The 17,502-nt window shown below is 37.2% G+C and overlaps 1 protein-coding gene across 2 annotated transcripts in view; it reads right to left on the bottom strand.

The window, feature by feature from the left end:
- LOC149778358 (uncharacterized) overlaps nt 1-17,502 on the bottom strand; it is a 78,730-nt gene that overhangs the window by 38,161 nt on the left and 23,067 nt on the right. For both annotated transcript variants that reach the window (XM_089939180.1, XM_089939181.1), the window contains 2 exons: nt 14,698-14,778; nt 13,619-13,690 (listed from right to left, as the gene is read on the bottom strand). In XM_089939180.1, coding sequence (XP_089795306.1) covers nt 13,619-13,690; nt 14,698-14,778 — 153 coding nt within the window. The remainder of the gene's footprint in view (nt 1-13,618; nt 13,691-14,697; nt 14,779-17,502) is intronic.

The following is a 17,502-nucleotide window of genomic DNA, read 5'->3' as shown; positions in this document are numbered from 1 at the left end:
ATGTATCGGTATATAGTCTATGTGCATGGATCCGTGTTTTCTGTTATTGTTCATTTCACACAGCATTGTGAATTTTATCCTATCTGTAGCACAGTCATTTTTCAGGTCAGCGTCATTAAATGTAGCTAACAGTATACAGTTTGTGTCACACAAAGTAATTAAAACTAGTCAGGTAGCATTAGCTACATTTAATGACGCTGACCTGAAAAATTGACTGAGCTAGGCCTGTATATAGATGAAATTGACCATGTGGTGTTGAACGAAATAGCATAATACCAAAAAGTTCGACATCGTATGCATCTTTTGTGTCTTTTTCTCTCTCGAAATGTTTTTATGGTGTGTTCTCAAAGATGGATTTACTTTAAGTTGCTATGTTTTTGTTATAGATTTGTTGCTGTTGTTGTTGTTATTGTTTGATTTTAGTACAACTACGTCAGGCAGAGCAGAAGACAACAAGGTTTCTTTTTTTAAAGTAGTTCTTAGCGCGTGGACACCTTGACTGAGACGACTAGTCTGAGATGACTAGACTGAGATTAGAAAAGTAAGGTTAGCAAAACAGCTAGATTTCTCTGTCGCATGGGTGATAAATAATACTGACAGTAACAACAACATCGGTAGCCATGCAGTCAACGTCTGTCACAGCACCGATAATTCTTCCAGTCACAACAGCTGAATGAATGACTTGGAACATTTGCAAAATCTCCTTTGTCATCGAGGGACTCGTCCGAAACTAAAACCAATGAACTACGATTAACCAACTTTATTCAACTTTCATGAATAAAAGTTCTACTTAATTCTCTTCCAGCAATACTTAATACTGGTTCACAGCCAAATCACATCAATCCGTACAATTAGATCACAAAGCTCACTGAGATGTGGCTTTGGTAAAAATCATTCATCCAAGCCGTGAAGGTCAGAACACTTTTATCCTGAACGACCATGATCGTCGTATTTAAGAATGTAAAATACCATTACCAGTCAAACATCATGTAACTACCTATAACGTGAGAATTCTTGTTGGTTATCATTTGCATGCCCAACATCTGTTCGAACTATTTTCAGTTGGTCAAAGACAAGGAGAAACCTCTCAAAAGTGTAGTAGTCGAACACCATAAAATGGCTCATCGGTTTTAAATGCAATTTGTCTGACGGAAGAAAATATCCATTACTTTTCGTCCTGGTTTGTTTACTCTTTTGGGCGGAAACATTGTTCTCATTCCTTTAAAAAACGTTTACAATAACAATCGATTCTACGGCTAATTTCCTTACCCAGTGGAAGGAATGAAGGATTAAATTTATTATTTGTGTGCTCGGATTTGGTCGAGAACAATGTAACAGGAAGGACAGCCACTCCGTTACGCAGGTTAATTCCTTTTTAAGTGAACTCTTGCATCGCTGCATACCCTAAGAAGGTGGAAACTTATTACGTTCAACGTGAATTTGTACATCGTCATTATTTTCCTGGCAGCAAAATGTCTTTCGACAGTGTCAACATTTGTATAGATGGAGATCTTAGACAAAATATTATATTCGTCAATGAAAAGTCAAAGTGAAACTACATTTCGAAAACGATTGTCCAGTGAATTGAAGATGTACGCTGTGTATACAGGAATCATTCGACAACGAGGATATAGTTTAAGAGATATGTTAAAATCAGCTTTTCGTACGGTAGCACTCATCTTAGAACCAATGATGACTCGGGCGTTGCGTGCTGTAAATGAAGCTGCTTAAGTTCAAGGAAGAAATTTTTCTCGAAAAGTACTCATTGAAGAAACGAAATCGAAAACAGGCTATCATGACAGATGTGAAAAAAGATCCTGCTTTATACGGGAAACGACATTTTGGGTAGCCAACGTACCGATATAAATTCGTTTTACACTTCTGGCCTAAGGTTTAGTTCTCTCCATACTCCACAACATGGGCTAGGCAGAAAAACACGTCAAGGCCACTTTAGATCTCATAAGCACCTTCAGAATATTAATACTAAACGAAGAACAGGAGCGGCCCAAAAGTGAATGAGTTTTTTTATTCGTAAATGTAAAAGGGAAAACAAATGATGCACCGGGGTTCTTATGAATGATCTTTGTTAGAACGTCATCCGTTTGTCTTGCCATCCACGATAATAGTTAAACAAGTATTACAATGGGTAGATTTCATTATGTGTCGTCATTGACTATCTAAGTTCCTGGCGAATTTGTATTCAAACGACAGCTCGAACCCCAATCTTAACAGCAGTCACATGTACCTGAAAGTCAATGTTTTTAAAGTGGACAACACCAATCTCGGAGACGATGGCAGAGTAGTTCCTGTTAACCATTTCAAGAATTCATTGTTCAGCTTGGTGGATTTACTTGAATGAGGAACTAATCAGCAGCAGCGTGGATACTTACCCTAAATAAAATTCAATTTTAATATTGTCACCTTTTTTGTTTGTATTCCTGTTTGAATTAGGGGCGCGTCTTCTTGCTATTAAACATGTTAATTTTGATGTGAAAATGGTATTGTCTTAAATTCTTTTGATCGAAGATAAAATCGTATTCTTACTCTCTTTCACATTTCCCTATATTGGTCTTGGAAATGTTTAATTTTACATCCATGTACATAACTGGAGCAACGTTTACCATCACGTTCTTGGTTTTTGTTTCCATATAAAGCGATCTATTCACCAGTCTGGCCATCTTTATCGATTTGACTAAGAAGACGAGAATGAACAGAAATACGAACAGAAAACTTATTCAAACTTTATTACACTTATAGCATGTTCGTCGCCTCCTGTATCAAGTCAAAAATGTCCATCCTGACAAGCGATTGTTGAAGCAGACAATGATGCGTTTAAGATTATCGAATCAACTGGTCCTCGTGACTCTGGAGGAATAAATTGTGGAATACATCAAGTGGGAGAAACAAAAGGTATCGGGACGTATCCTGCTTTTCTGTGAAACAAATGTTGAGGACTCCAAACATATCCTGAAGCGGAGGAGAAGGATCCATCGGAGTGTCAATTGGGACATAGAGCTGCAGAAACAGCAGCAAGAATAACAGCAACAGTAGCAGCAGTAACAGCAACCACGACAACGATAGAGGAAGTCATTCACAGTCACTCAAACAGAGCTTTATGAATGTAAACAAAGAATAAGAAAAGAAATGACAACCCCAAGAACAAAAGGTAACTATTCGTAGTCACTCCAGCAGAGGTTTGGGAAAGTGAGGCAAGTAATTATTTCTTGATCCTACCTACCTCTAACGATCATTGGCGTCGAGATAGACGGACTTATAGATGTGCCGACTGGAGAAAAACACCCGGGAGGTGTGGACATTAGGTGTACGAAAACTAAAAACGTCTATTTTCTGTGTCACCCAAGTCGTTAGAAAGAGAGATACTGCACATAAGTATTGCCAAAAAGATATGTTATATGTTTAGCTATATTCAAAACATAAACTAAGCCCCTACCCCAGTGAGACCAAGTGTGCTTATATGTATTTTAATTGTATGAATAATTATTTTCTGCTGTTTTGTTTTACAAGTCTTATTATTCATGATAATATTAATATGTGTGTGAGCATGAAGAGAATAGTTTCGTTTAGGTCCTCGGATTTTCATTTTTATTTGGTGTGATTGTTATGTACTGTGTGACTGATGTTTTCCTTCACGTACGTTATTATTGCTATATAAAGCGATGCATTCGCTAATCGTGCTGGTCGCTGTGAATCGAGCAAGATGCAAGAACACCAGCGATGGAAAGAAACACGACACATAGCGAGGAACCCTGCATAATTCCATCCAATGTCGTAATACCAACACCAGCTTTAAGGTCCCTACGGGCTCCAGGAAAGGCTATATATTAGAGTTAGAGCCTTCAAGCTGGAATTATTGGTGCGAGACAACGATGAAGACTCCACAGATTTAGCTACGGGGACGTGGGAGGAAAAAACAGCGAGGGTAAATAAGAAGAGGACGCAGAGTTGGCGAGAGGCTCATCGTACGTCTAGCGACCATTCAGCCTCTCTACGAGTACAACTAGCTTACAATTCTCAGCCCACATTCAAGTACCACTCTGCAATCTTGATTAATACATCACCCCAACCATATCATCACGAGCCGGCCAGTCACAAACTCTCTACAGGGACACTCAAGCTGACAGCCCTGAGACCCAGCCCATTACTTTACCAGAACCTGACCAATGAGGTAACTCTGCTAGTGAACAGGAAGATATACAGAAGAAGGGGACGTGGTCGAAGAGAACGAAACCGACCGAGATAAACAGTGTTTAATCGATATGGACCTTCAAGAGGCATTGCGTGACCAGAACTAAAGTTTCTCATTTCATCAATGTCATTAAATATGTAGCATGGCGGTCCATTAAAGTCAGGAAGCTACAAAAATTCAATGGAATTTTGGAATAAGGATAATGAGCATTTAGTGCCCAGACATCTACCAATGCTACCCTATTGCAACCTTGGTAGAGATCATTGAGCAGATCTCGGAGATGTACGAGCTAGAACCCTTCTCTGAGCCGATAAACGATGGGTCCCGCAGTGTGGCGTGAGGCAATGGAGGAAGATGTGACCTGTGGCCGTTTTGACTTTTCGAAGTGAAAAGAAATCCATTTTTAAGGCTATTACAAATGGCCTATGGATTCTAATTTGTCTTTAAAACCACCTTTAATAATACCAGAAACCTACCTAGATCTTTTATTTGCCGTTCAATTATTTTTCCGTTAAGACCTAATAAGATGGAACAAAAATCCTTATGGTCAATATGAGCTACAAATGTTTTTCGGTCAGCCATTCGGTAGCATATGTACACCCCTACCGAATTTTCTAATTCGTCTATAGGTTTTTTATTTTTACTTGTATCTAGCGTGACTCTAATTACAATTGTGGCTTACAAAAAATTGGTTGTTGTTGTTGTTGTAGGGTTTAACGCCATTTTTCAGCACACGATAGGCTATACATGGCGGCCAGTATTAATGGTGGAGGAAGAACTCGGGAAAACCCCAGAAAGAACCACCGACCCACGAGAAGCTACTGGCAGGCTCTCTCACATACCCACATTAGCCGAATCCGAGACTCGAATTTACGCAGACAGAAGTGAGATGGCAGTGATCCGTAACGAAGAGCGCTTTAGACCACTCGGCCACTCGGGGCCCCTACAAAGAATTGGTAATAGGGAATGCCCTTTAGTATGACTGGGAAGAATTGACCTATGTGCAACTGTGGCGTTTTAGAAACGTTCAGGTCTACGTTAGAACCACCAGCCGAGCGTTTTTCACCTTCCCACTCTCGGACATGCAAAGACGAGTGTGTGGGGCGATTCCCACTCCTCTAATAATCATATGCCCCGATCAGCTTGTATGTTCTGAACTGGGGTGAAGTCATAAAGGTTGGTTCCACTCACAGCTAACATAGCATAGGGCTTTGTTGCCTCTCGAATGGCAAACTAAGTAACATACTATGTAAACACTAACGCGTGTGGGTGTGTCTCTGATCCCCCCACACGATAAATTAAATAGTACACCTTGTGGACTTTAACTAGTAGTATTTGCCATAGTTAGTGAATACGATTCTATTCCAAATTCAGTTAGTTAATCAGTTGTGGCAAGCCTGAAAGCGATAAGGATGTTAGGCGTCAGTGTCACAACAGGATGGAGCCTATTAGCCTATGCTGGCGGACCACCCTCTGTATTAATCACTAGGAGGCATATCGAGGGGGCAAGTGGGTTACTAAGATCTCATAGCAAGAAGGAACGGTGAAGGTGGTTACACGTGTTTCCAAGATACAAGGAACAACCGAGGGGACTACATTAATCCAAGACGTTGGACAGCAGTGCCAATAACAGCAACATTGGCACAAACAACATCAACATCATCAACAGTCGTAAAGGAGAAAGAACCTCAGAAATGGAAAACATCTGCAACTTCTAGAGCAGCAACACCGGATGCATCACTCACACCAACAACCAAAAGAGCAACATCAGAAACAAAACAAAGCCAGCAAATAAAACGTGGAATAACAACATTAACAAGTTCCCCAAATTCAGCAAATACGTCTACAACAAAATCAACAAAAACTACTACTTCCATAACCACGGAAACATTAACAACCAACTTAAAACAAACAATTGCCCACTACTGTTGAAACAGAACAAGAATTGAAAAATAAACAAGGAGAGGACATGATCACAAGCCGCGTATGAATGCACAACCAAACAGAGAATGGGGATTGGCCTACCTTCTTGACAACTACGAGGCATCCCCGCAGTTCACCGACATCATCAAAACAGTACTATACACATTACTAAACATTAATTACGATGGTAATTTAAATATCAAAATCCAAAATATCTTCGTACAGGCCAAACGTCAAGCCGGTGACATCAGAATGCTGGGAACGTCAGTTTTTCGACAGCCCTATGCTTCTCCTGGAACTGTTGCTACACAAGCTGGAAAGGTCCACATCCAGACACAACCCATACGACACCATTACCAGTGGGAGAACATGGTAGTGGGAGATCGAGTCGCTATAAATGACCACGGGAGAAAGCAAAGTTCATACCACCGGAACACCTACACCCGTTCCTGTCCCAGACAACTGAGATATAACCTCAGCCCTTTACAGGACTAATAAAAATTGCCTCTTATTAAGGGGTTTGAATTTCGCTTGAATTCGCATTTTGATAATAACTTTTAAAACAACCGTGATCTTTTATTGGCTGTTCCAAATTCAAACGATACAAATCCATGCAACGTGGCTCTAAAAAATTCAGATGGTCTATCCGACCTATTTTAAATACGTTCTAATCCGGAAGTACACTCCGTACTCAAAATTCCAAACTGTGATTTGTAGAAAACGTTACAACTTATATGCATTGTTCTAAATACAAAAGTAGCTCTCACTAAATCGGCAATAGGGAAAACCCGTATTTTACTTCAATGAGCATGATTTGACTTCTGGCGTCTCAGGATGCAATCCGGTTAACGTGGGAAATCCACGGATGCACTCATGGCCTTCCCTTCCCTACACTCAGTCTTGACAAGTAACATGTGTGTTCTGCACACATAAACGCGTATGACATTGAGGTTACATTACACCCACGATCAGCTGATAATCCAAACCGGCGAATACGTCTCTAATCTAAGCTACCGGTAAGTAAGTATCAGTCGTTCCAGCTTGTCATCAACTAACAGAGCATTGAGTAACACAGTATCAGTAAGAAAAGTCAGAGTTGCAAGCGTTGATTCTCGATAAGGTCCTAAAGGCTATAATGGGACTAGGCCTGAGTGTCAAAGAACTCAAGCAAAGCGGATCACCCTTGTGTTAATATGGGAAGAAAATACCTGCAACGATAATGATTAAAGAAGACTACGCAGACCCATCTGGTAGCAGCCTCCGTTACTATAACATACCCGAGACCTACTTCTCCACCTCCAAAGGGTACCAACAAACCTCACAGCAAAAGTTACTTAAGCTGGAAGACAATCCTCATTGCCAATAAAAAAAGTACTAGTCAACAAGGGGATCGGAGAGTGGTGGAGGTGAAGAATAAACCGAAAAATCAAAAGAAGCACAATAGATGATTAAGTTGCAAGAGGAACACAAAATCCCAACCTGCAGAAGTGAAACACCATCAACAAGAGCAGAACCTCCACCAACATCATCTGCGGGAGAAACAATCAAAGGGTCCACCACCAGCACAAGCTGGAAAACAACAAACTCACAGAAACAGAATATCAACCGACTGTGATACAAAGAACGCATGTGAAAGACTAAATTTGTCACCAAACTGTCGAATGGGGAATTGGTTTACTCTTTAAAGACGACGTAGCAGTTCAGCAGCATAAAGACGATTTGAGGACTGTTATGGATGCAGCAAAATGACTTTACATCAATAGACTACTGAACAGAACAACAAAGGCGAAATGTACATATGCAGTTTGAAATATCAATTAAGCGCACCGATCCTGTTCGAGTAAAAATGAAAGAAAATTAGCAGCCGCCCAACATTGTCAAGCAGAGAAATTGCGGGCAGCCATCAGTTGCATGGAGAGGGTGGATTACCTCGTAGACTAGACATAAAAAATCGGATGCTATCCCATCCATAGTTATGTCCACAGGGAGATGACCTCACCTGCAACAACCAAGATGTTTGTAAGATAAGAAATGGAGAATGAAGTGGCAAATATTGAGGCATCTTACGGGTATCAGAGGATTGAAAAGAGACTTCATAATAGAGAACGGGACTTCCAACGTCTCAATACCAACGGGATAATGCTACAGAGAAATGTCGCCTGCGATTTCAAACAGATTGAATCCCTGATGAAGAGAACGATAGTAAAGAACCTACTTCTAAGTTGGTTGATCCACAAAAGTATGTTGGTGTAAACAATGTGCAGCCTGCGGTCCCAGACCTGGAAGGTGTAACTACCAAGGAATGGAGTGGAAGAAAATAAATGTGCCTTTGTCAGGACCACCCATGTCCTAGAAAAGAGAAATATTAATCATATTTGCTAAATATATTTGAATATGTCTATTGCTATGTTAGTCTTTGTCTTTCCCAAAACTAAAACTTAAAACCTTTATTGCTTCTCTTGTGATTGCATGTTTGTGTGTGACGACATTTTAGTTTGTCTATAAACACATCATGCCTTTGTGTGTGATAGTATATTTGTATGAATTTATGTAGAGGATATGTAAACAAATATTTAAAACCCATTTTCGTGCGTGTAGTATGTGTATCTGGATAGTAATCAAACGAAGATGCTAGATTGTTTATGTGGCATATTGGATTGTATATTTGTGTTTATGTGGCATATTGGATTGTATATTTGTGTTTATGTGGCATATTGGATTGTATATTTGTGAACAGTACCTATCCACTTGTGCTCCCCCACCATACACACATCAACTGGCCCCCACATTATAACCTATGGGTTCATGTTAATTCTAATAATACTCCCAAGAGTTGAAAAATGTATGAGACACAAAGGGAATCTAGCACTGGGAAGGATTTGCAATTGTGCTTCTACATGACTGCCCTTGTTAATCTACGGCAAATGTTAAAACAGAATTTGCAGTTGCGCTCCGAAATGGCTCCCGCATGTTAACCTACGGACAGGTTTAACATGCGATTTTCCAATCTGCCCACAAATGTCGTCTGCATGTGAAACTACGGGGTTATGTTAATTCCCACTGTGCTCTTACGAGGTGTGTACAACTATTGTCGTATTCGCACCGGAGCAGACTATTATACTGCGCCAGTGGAATATTATATATTTGATTGTTTCTGTCATGCTTTTGTATCTTTGCTCAAACTGTGTTAAACTTGAAATGTAGTTAATTAATAGTGTTATCTAATTATTTAATTGCTGCTGTTATAAGAACAAAATATGTGCTACTCCAGAGAATATTAATGAGGCTATTTTGCATATACTTAGTGAAGTTTAAAAAAGTAAACATTATGAGATAGACATAATATGTCTTCCTATTATTATTTTCATGATCGGTTGAATTCTGTTCAGCATACGATTTGGATTTTTACCGTAGCTTGAACTAACAATCTTTCAGTCATATCGCTACGATGTCTGCATTGTGGCTGTTTATAGTGATGTTTTGCACTGGGACACCATGCTGCAGACATGTATCGTCATGTCCTACCCAGTCACCAAGCACATTATCCTGACACCAGGCCGACCAGTCCTAACATTAATCTCTTAATGCTGAGCGTCAAGTGAGGGAGCTGCTAGTACCATTTGTATAAGTCATTGGCATGACTCGGTCGGGGTACAAACCCGCGACCTCCAACATTCGAGGCGGACGTTCTAACCCCTTAGGTCACCGGAGCAGTCTGTTACTGTTATATAATCTCTTACATAAGCATATATTTTAGAATTGATCATGTATATATTTGTATTCGAATATGACCTATCTACTTTAAGTAAGTAGACACTCAGTAATTAATTTTCCCTGTAACTGGGAGACAGTTTTCAACAAACTGCCAGCTTTCTACTGAATTTCCAGACACTGTATTGCAATATATCATACATTAAGACGTTCTCCTTAATAAATATTGATCCACAAGAAACCAAATAACAAGGAAACTGTCAACTTTGAGTTGCAGATTTTAACTTTCTTGTGAGGTAATTAGTGTTATGGCCCCTTGTAGAGGAGCGCGATGGGACACATTCAAAATAACATCTATAAACGATGAATCGTCTAGCATAAGTGTATATTTATATGCAAAGCCACATCAATTTCAGACATATCAATTGACGATCTTTACAAGTGCTTTCTTTACATTATATCATACATTAAACTTGCACAAAAAACTCTGTTATTGTCAAAACGGACATGTTTGCACAAATGCCTTGAGCAATTGCTTTCAAATTTAGCCTACCTGAGTACCCGACATTCTTGTTATTGTACTGTACCAGAATACGCAGAAGGGAGTTTACAAACAGTTTATGAAAATAATTTATGAAAATAATTTAGGCACACTTCCTTTCGAAAGGAAGTCAGTAACTTGGCTTGGTATTGCTTTGTGAGATTTAACTTAATATTTCAGTCCTATATAGACTATATCTAGCGACCAGTATACCTGGCAGGATTCTAGAAGACCCACCGACACAAGGAAAACTACTGGCAAACTTTCCCACAAACCCATAAACCCATGTTGATCGAGCAGAGACTCGAACTCACGCAGACCTGTGTGAGATGTGTGAGTGATTTAATTAAGACAGGTAAGAATTCTTTATTTCAGACTACAAAGTCCATTACCTCTAAATTAAAATATAATTATAAAGTAAAAACATTGTAAACATAAAATAACATATATGTCTTACATACAAGTATACATATACATCTACAACAATTAATTGTGCCATGCATTGTTAAGAATGAAATTAAATGGCATATTTAAAGAGTAATGTGTTCCATCTACTAATAATAGGAGAATTTAAATGAATCTCATAGGTGGAAAGAGATTTCAATATACAATTCTTACTACTAGATATTTTTGTCATCATTGAGAAAACATACTTTCTCATTGCTTCATGAAAACTGAATACATTATAATTTACAAACATGTTGGAGGCACTGTTCCACCTAGGAAGGCCTAATAGAAAACGAAGACTATTATTATGACCAATATCTAGTTTTCTTTTCATACATTTACAAAAGTTAGTCCATAGAGGAGCACAATACATAGTGCAGCAATAAGATTCGAATAATCTAATTTTGATATTCAATGAACAATTCTTAAATTTATGTGGAAGCATGTTTGTTCGAGTACACACAAATCGGTAATGTCTCATCATATCTTCATTATCAGACCGATTGGATTTCAAATATGACCCAAATAGATATAACTGTTGACATATGTAAGAGCATTGCCGTTAAGATGTAAAAGGGGAAGAGATGGTAATTTGAAAGAAGTTGGCTGAAAGACCATGCATACATATTTTTTGTATTATAGATGATATCATTCTCAAATGCGTATTGTTCACATATCTTTAATAATTTCCTTAAACCTGTGATAGAAGGACTTATCAATGACGTATCATCAGCAAAACTAAAATTGTTAAGGAACAATTGTTTATAAAGGCGAGCGTCTTAAACCATTCGGTCACCCAGGGTCCCTTAATAAGTTTTGACCTGTAGTGAGTGAATGAGAGCCTACGCTGTATATATGTTGCCATCCGCTGCAACTATGCCCAGCCTAGCAATGTACGACTTGGAGAGGGAAAGTTTAGTATTTAGATAATAAAAAACATGGCATTATTTCCGTCATTAATTACATATAAAAGATCACAAATATTGTTCTTAACATATTTTACAACTAACAATAGCAACGTAATTCTAGATTTAGTTCCGTACGTAACCATATCCCTTCAATATTGAGATTTTAGAACAACTACATATTTATAATTCTCCAAAATAAATAAATTCAGAAATTGTGAAAGGTTAACATATTAGAACGATGTTATCAAAATCGAACTGAAAGATACACAATAGGCTAAATCTATATAAAATATTTTCGTATCCCCTGTATATTTACATACGTCTTGGAAAAATTTCCAAGTTTCTGGGAAATTTCCGTTTTCCTGGAGTAAAAGATTGAATATTGTAACTGTACTAGCTTTGAAAACCAATTAGATTTACAGCTCTTGCCACTGGTTTCTTTAGTTGTGTTAGCGAAACAGTAGTACAAATTCAATATGCATATCCCCACTACAACATATAGGTATAACGGAAGTTTGAAACTCATGCTCAGAACGTTTAAATAATAAAGAACGAGAACAGTTTGAAGTTAAGGACTAAGACTACAATGTGGTGGCTCAGTGGAGCATCCATCTCAATTGTAAAAGAGCTGTAAGGACGGTTGAATTCAATCCACACATATTCAAAGGAGACAGTTTGCATATGTACTCAGACAGAAAATTACAAGTAACATTTGAAGAAAAAAAAAACAGCGAATGTCTAACGGAACATGGACAGCCGCTTTTACAAGTGTAATTAATGTTTCTCTGGAAAGATTCAGTGTATTTGTAGCTAAGTCCCTTGGGAAAGGTATAAGGAGATCGACCATCGCGAAATGATTATGCAAAGTTAAGTGGCGGGAGGACTTAAAAATGAAGGCACTGATTTAGTATGTTGTGCAGCAAGCTATACAGTATTATTGAAAACATATTACTGATGGTCGATCTGGTGGTAGTAAACTAAAGCCATTAAACTACAAGACCAAACTGGGAATAATCAAATAGTAACTGTTAAAATTATACAAAGACCGTCACATAAAGTTTCAGCACAGTGCGACAAACACCGGAGTAATCGAATACTCAGACCGAATTCGAAATTTATGGTTGTAATAAAAATTGTAGTATTTATAAATATTTTCTATTGCATTTTACACTGATTATCTCTGGTGTGACACTTATAAAGTCAGAATTTCATTTAGATAATTGAATGCTAGGTAATGTATATCTGCATACAAAGGACAAAAGGTATCAATCGGCGCTATTTCTATGTTTGTATCAGTTTGTATCAATTACGTTGCATTAGTTTCTTTCATTGACAAACTCGGACATATGCGTAGAATGAGAAGATGGACATGTAAATAGGTTTAAATTTCAGTCATATTGGTTTCATAATGTTATACCACGACAAAGGGAAATATCTTATAATAACACAATACAATACAATAAATATCGAATTTACGAAAGTTATTGCAAGAAGAAAGCATACATGGGGAAAAAGATATACGAGTAGCATAGCATATACAACCTTATAGACTGCGCTGTGAATCAACGAAAAAGTCAACATACCTTTTAAGTTATTGTAGGCATACGCATGCTATGATTGTGGAACAAATCAAATGGGAATTACAAGTAGAATGTGCTCCACCATTAGAGCCATACCTAGGCATTCAGATGCAGAATCCCTTTTCTATTCTACATAGTAGATATCATAATTTTCATTGTTTTTATCTGGAACTGTAGTGTTTAAATTCGGCGACAAAAAATTATTTCTTCAAATATGCTTTAGCAATGCTAACATTCATCATGACATGCATGTGCAGGCAAATAAGAAGGCAGATGTTTGAAAGAATATTAGTTAGCATACCTGTACTATTCGATCCTTTCTCATGAGGCAGTCCCATCCCGTTTGGTTTAATATTGCTCATGTCTTCATAATCTGTGTAAATATGCTTTACATAGAATTCTTATTGATTGGTCAGGAAAATCAAATTGACATTAATCGTATATGAAGAATGAATTAATTACTAAATTTGACCAATTCAAAAGGTATATTGCTAGTAATTCGAAATGATATAATCTTTAAAAGAATCTATTTCACTCTTTGATCGAATTTAATCGAACATTCACATATGTAACTCTGTTCAACCTTTAATTGCAAGTAATATTCACTAATAAATTCAAACGTGATGCAAGACTTGTAAATATTTATCTAACATGTTTAGATTCCTTATACCGCAATATTCGCATTGTAAAGGAAGTGTCCATTTAGTTCATATGTTCATTATGGTTAGAATAACGCCCAATACCCTAAAGTGCGGTTTCAATTTCTCATACAAGACATTACCGCATTATGATGGAAAATTTAAATTTCGTTTTGGTTTAAGCATTGCGGTCAGAATAAAATACAAAAGGCATTAACTTTGCTAAAGAATCTGTATATTCAAAAATAAATAAATAAATAAATAAATAAATAAATAAAATAAAATATGGATTGTGTTTAACATTAGTAACTATAGTGCAGTTTTGATTTCTCGTGCCGGAAATTACCACATTTAGAAGGAAGGTGTTACATTTCTGTGTTTATTTAATTATTTATGTCAGACTGAAATACAAAAGGCAGGAAATTTGCTGATGAACTCGTGTCTTCAAAAACAAATAAATTATAAATTGGCTTTGATCCTTCATTTGCACCTAGGTAATTTCAAATGAAATATTTGGGAACACCGCTTGGTGATATGATTGTTGCAAAATGCTACTTAACAACTGCTCGGTGAATGATTAATGTATAATATTACAATGACATGCTATGGTCAGTAAATTTGAAGCTTATGAAAAAATATCCGTAATTTTTCCGGCATTAATCTTCCTGTGGAAGTTCTTTATTTTAAGGAAGCTAAGAAAATTGCAAAAATTAATACTTCCAATCACCTTATGGTTACTTACCTTCAGGTGTGGTATCAGTTGTCGTTTTAACAGCTTTTAGATAGCCATCTGCATCGTAGATGCAATCGCTGGTGCATGTAGCTGGAAAACCAATATCATCAGGAAAATAAAATAATTCCCAACCAGTTAATCAATTCATCATAAGATCATCGCACCCTATTTTACAAAGTTGGCATGATCCAAAGAAGCTACAACTGAATAACAAAACGTTTGATTTTTTTACAAATGAAAACATTAGAAAAGTTATTATCCTTTAACACATTTTCTGTTGTTGATAACTGTCCTTTTTAAAATATGCGTTATTTACGTAAAAAAGAAATTATCAGCAGAGAGGTAAACAGACCACTTGCTGGAAGGTCCAAATATGAAAAATAAAACTTCCTACGAAAAATGAAAAATATAAGGTCAATAACACAAAACCGAAGCCTCTAACTAAAATCGAGAGTTTCTCTAATTGGGTTAGTTTATTTTGTTACTATATCTTTGTCGTTTGTGATTGGGTTGTTTTTAAATACAAATTTGTATATGTTTTGTTTACCGGTCGGGAAATTTATTTGAGGTCGCATCCTCTCTGCTGCTGTAATGTGTGAGTAATTAAAACATCATTATATCAGTCTCTCAACCAAGAATTTTATCAAGATCTGTACGATATCGTGATCGAGGATCATGTAAATTTATCATTATAAATCCGTGTGGGGCATAGATTGTGCATGTCCATGTCCCCACTAAACAAAGTCTTATGAATATTTCGCAGAGAAAGTGTATCGACTCAATTAAACACAACTAAAATATTGCACTTATTTCTGTTCACTTTAGGTATTTGTGAATATCGCTGAGTAACATATATAACATCGGTGTTTTATGACTGCCTCGAGAAAATATCCGAGCTGGATTGGATTGTTTGTCCAGCATTACATCATCGTATACAACAAGATTAATAATGAATCCATCGAGGTCATCTACAGATGGGGATTCATCAATATCGGTGATAAAATCAATAATATCATTACCTTCCTCGTCCAACACTTGTGCATTTTCATTAAATTGTTTAAGCACATCGTAGCATCTCTGATCATCTACGGATGGTGCCACTAAATATAACTTATCCCACTTGAGCCATCTCGTTATCCAGTTAAACAGTAATTGTGTTTTACACGGTCCTGATGGACCTATTATTATCATTCTGATTGAATTCGGTAAAGCTGAAATATGTTTTACTGGCTGTTGCTTTCGTGTCGCGGAGAAATCAATGACATCCATTTTTTAGAAATATAATAATACTATGGATCTATATTGTGTTCGATGCAGAGCATTTACCTCTTCCAGTGGATTAATAACAATAATAAAAAAAAATAAAAAGCGTGTAACTACAGATAAATATGTAAAATGTTGTAGAAAAAATATCAGTTTATTTCGTCTCGTATGAAAACAGGTGGTGATATCGCCGCTTCATTAGGAAAATTACCAGGAGTTCCATGGGATAAATACCCAGGAGAAAAACATCTTTCTGGATATAAATATTGTGGTCCTGGAACTCGACCTGATATCCGACCTGACGAGAGAGATCAATTAAGACCTAGAGAATATCCAATAAATGCAATTGATCAAGCATGCCACGTTCATGATTTAGCGTATCAAAATAAGGATCTATAACGACGACATATTGCAGATGTGAAGTTGATTCATTCGTTACATTCCATTACCAAAAACTCTTTCAGAGAATCATTAGCTGATTGGCTGGTAAGATCTGCAATAAAAGGCAAACTAGTATTAGGGGCCGTTAATTAATCAACCGATTATTATTATTACAATGGAATCGATGTAATATAGCACAAGAAGATATTGGAGGAATAGAGCAGCGGTTATTAAACTCGCTGATGCAGCAAATGTTACACGTTATGTTGCTGAAAATTGGTTAGTACGACAGGCAATCAGGCAAATTTTCTACCACCATTTAAAACAATTCAACATGCACATTTTGATGTCAGCACTCCAAATGAAGTTCATCAGGCAGACATTTTATTTTTACCGCACGATACTATTTAAATAGGCAGACGTCAATTGCGTATACGTAAATACGCATTAACTGTCGTTGATGTTGCAACTAGGTATAAAGAAGCAGAACAACTGTCAACTAAAACAGCAGCTGAAGTTGTATCTGCTTTTGAACGAATTTATCAGCGATGATCCTTGCGATGGCCACAGTTGCTACTGGTTGATCCTGGCAAGAACTTTCTAGATGCAGTATCATCTCTGATGAAGAAAAAAACTGTCAAAATTAGACGAGGACATAACGCAGTTCATCGTGATCAAGAAATTGTTGAACGATTTAATCGAACGCTTGCTGAGAGATTGTTTGGATATCAATATGTGAAAGAAATAATTCAGAAAGATATGAGATCTCACGAATGGATTACAAGATTACCAAGTGTGATAGCTGCATTAAATAATGAAATTACTCGAGCGATTTCTATGACGCCCGTCAATGCGATCACAAAAAAGCATATTTCAATACAACAAGATGACTCCATTTCAAAACAGTCAGTACTAGTTAATGTGATTGTGAGGTATTTATATGAACCCGGTGACCTTCAAGGTGGTAAAAAAGCGAATGATCCTATTTGGAGTATTAAGACACATACAATTTCCAGCTTGGTAAGATCCACGGGTAGAGCCGCAATCTACAGATTATATTTAACTGCTCCTCAGCGTGGATTTGTACGCGAGCAATTACAAGTAATTCCTGAAGACAAACAATTATAACCGCATTAACTTTTGTAAACTAGCACCTCGACGTCGATTACA

The sequence above is a fragment of the Sinohyriopsis cumingii genome, chromosome 17 (genome assembly GCF_028554795.1).
Source record: "Sinohyriopsis cumingii isolate HCF-2022 chromosome 17, ASM2855479v2, whole genome shotgun sequence".
NCBI lineage: Eukaryota > Metazoa > Mollusca > Bivalvia > Unionida > Unionidae > Sinohyriopsis > Sinohyriopsis cumingii.
This window is presented reverse-complemented; position numbering and strand designations above follow the sequence as displayed.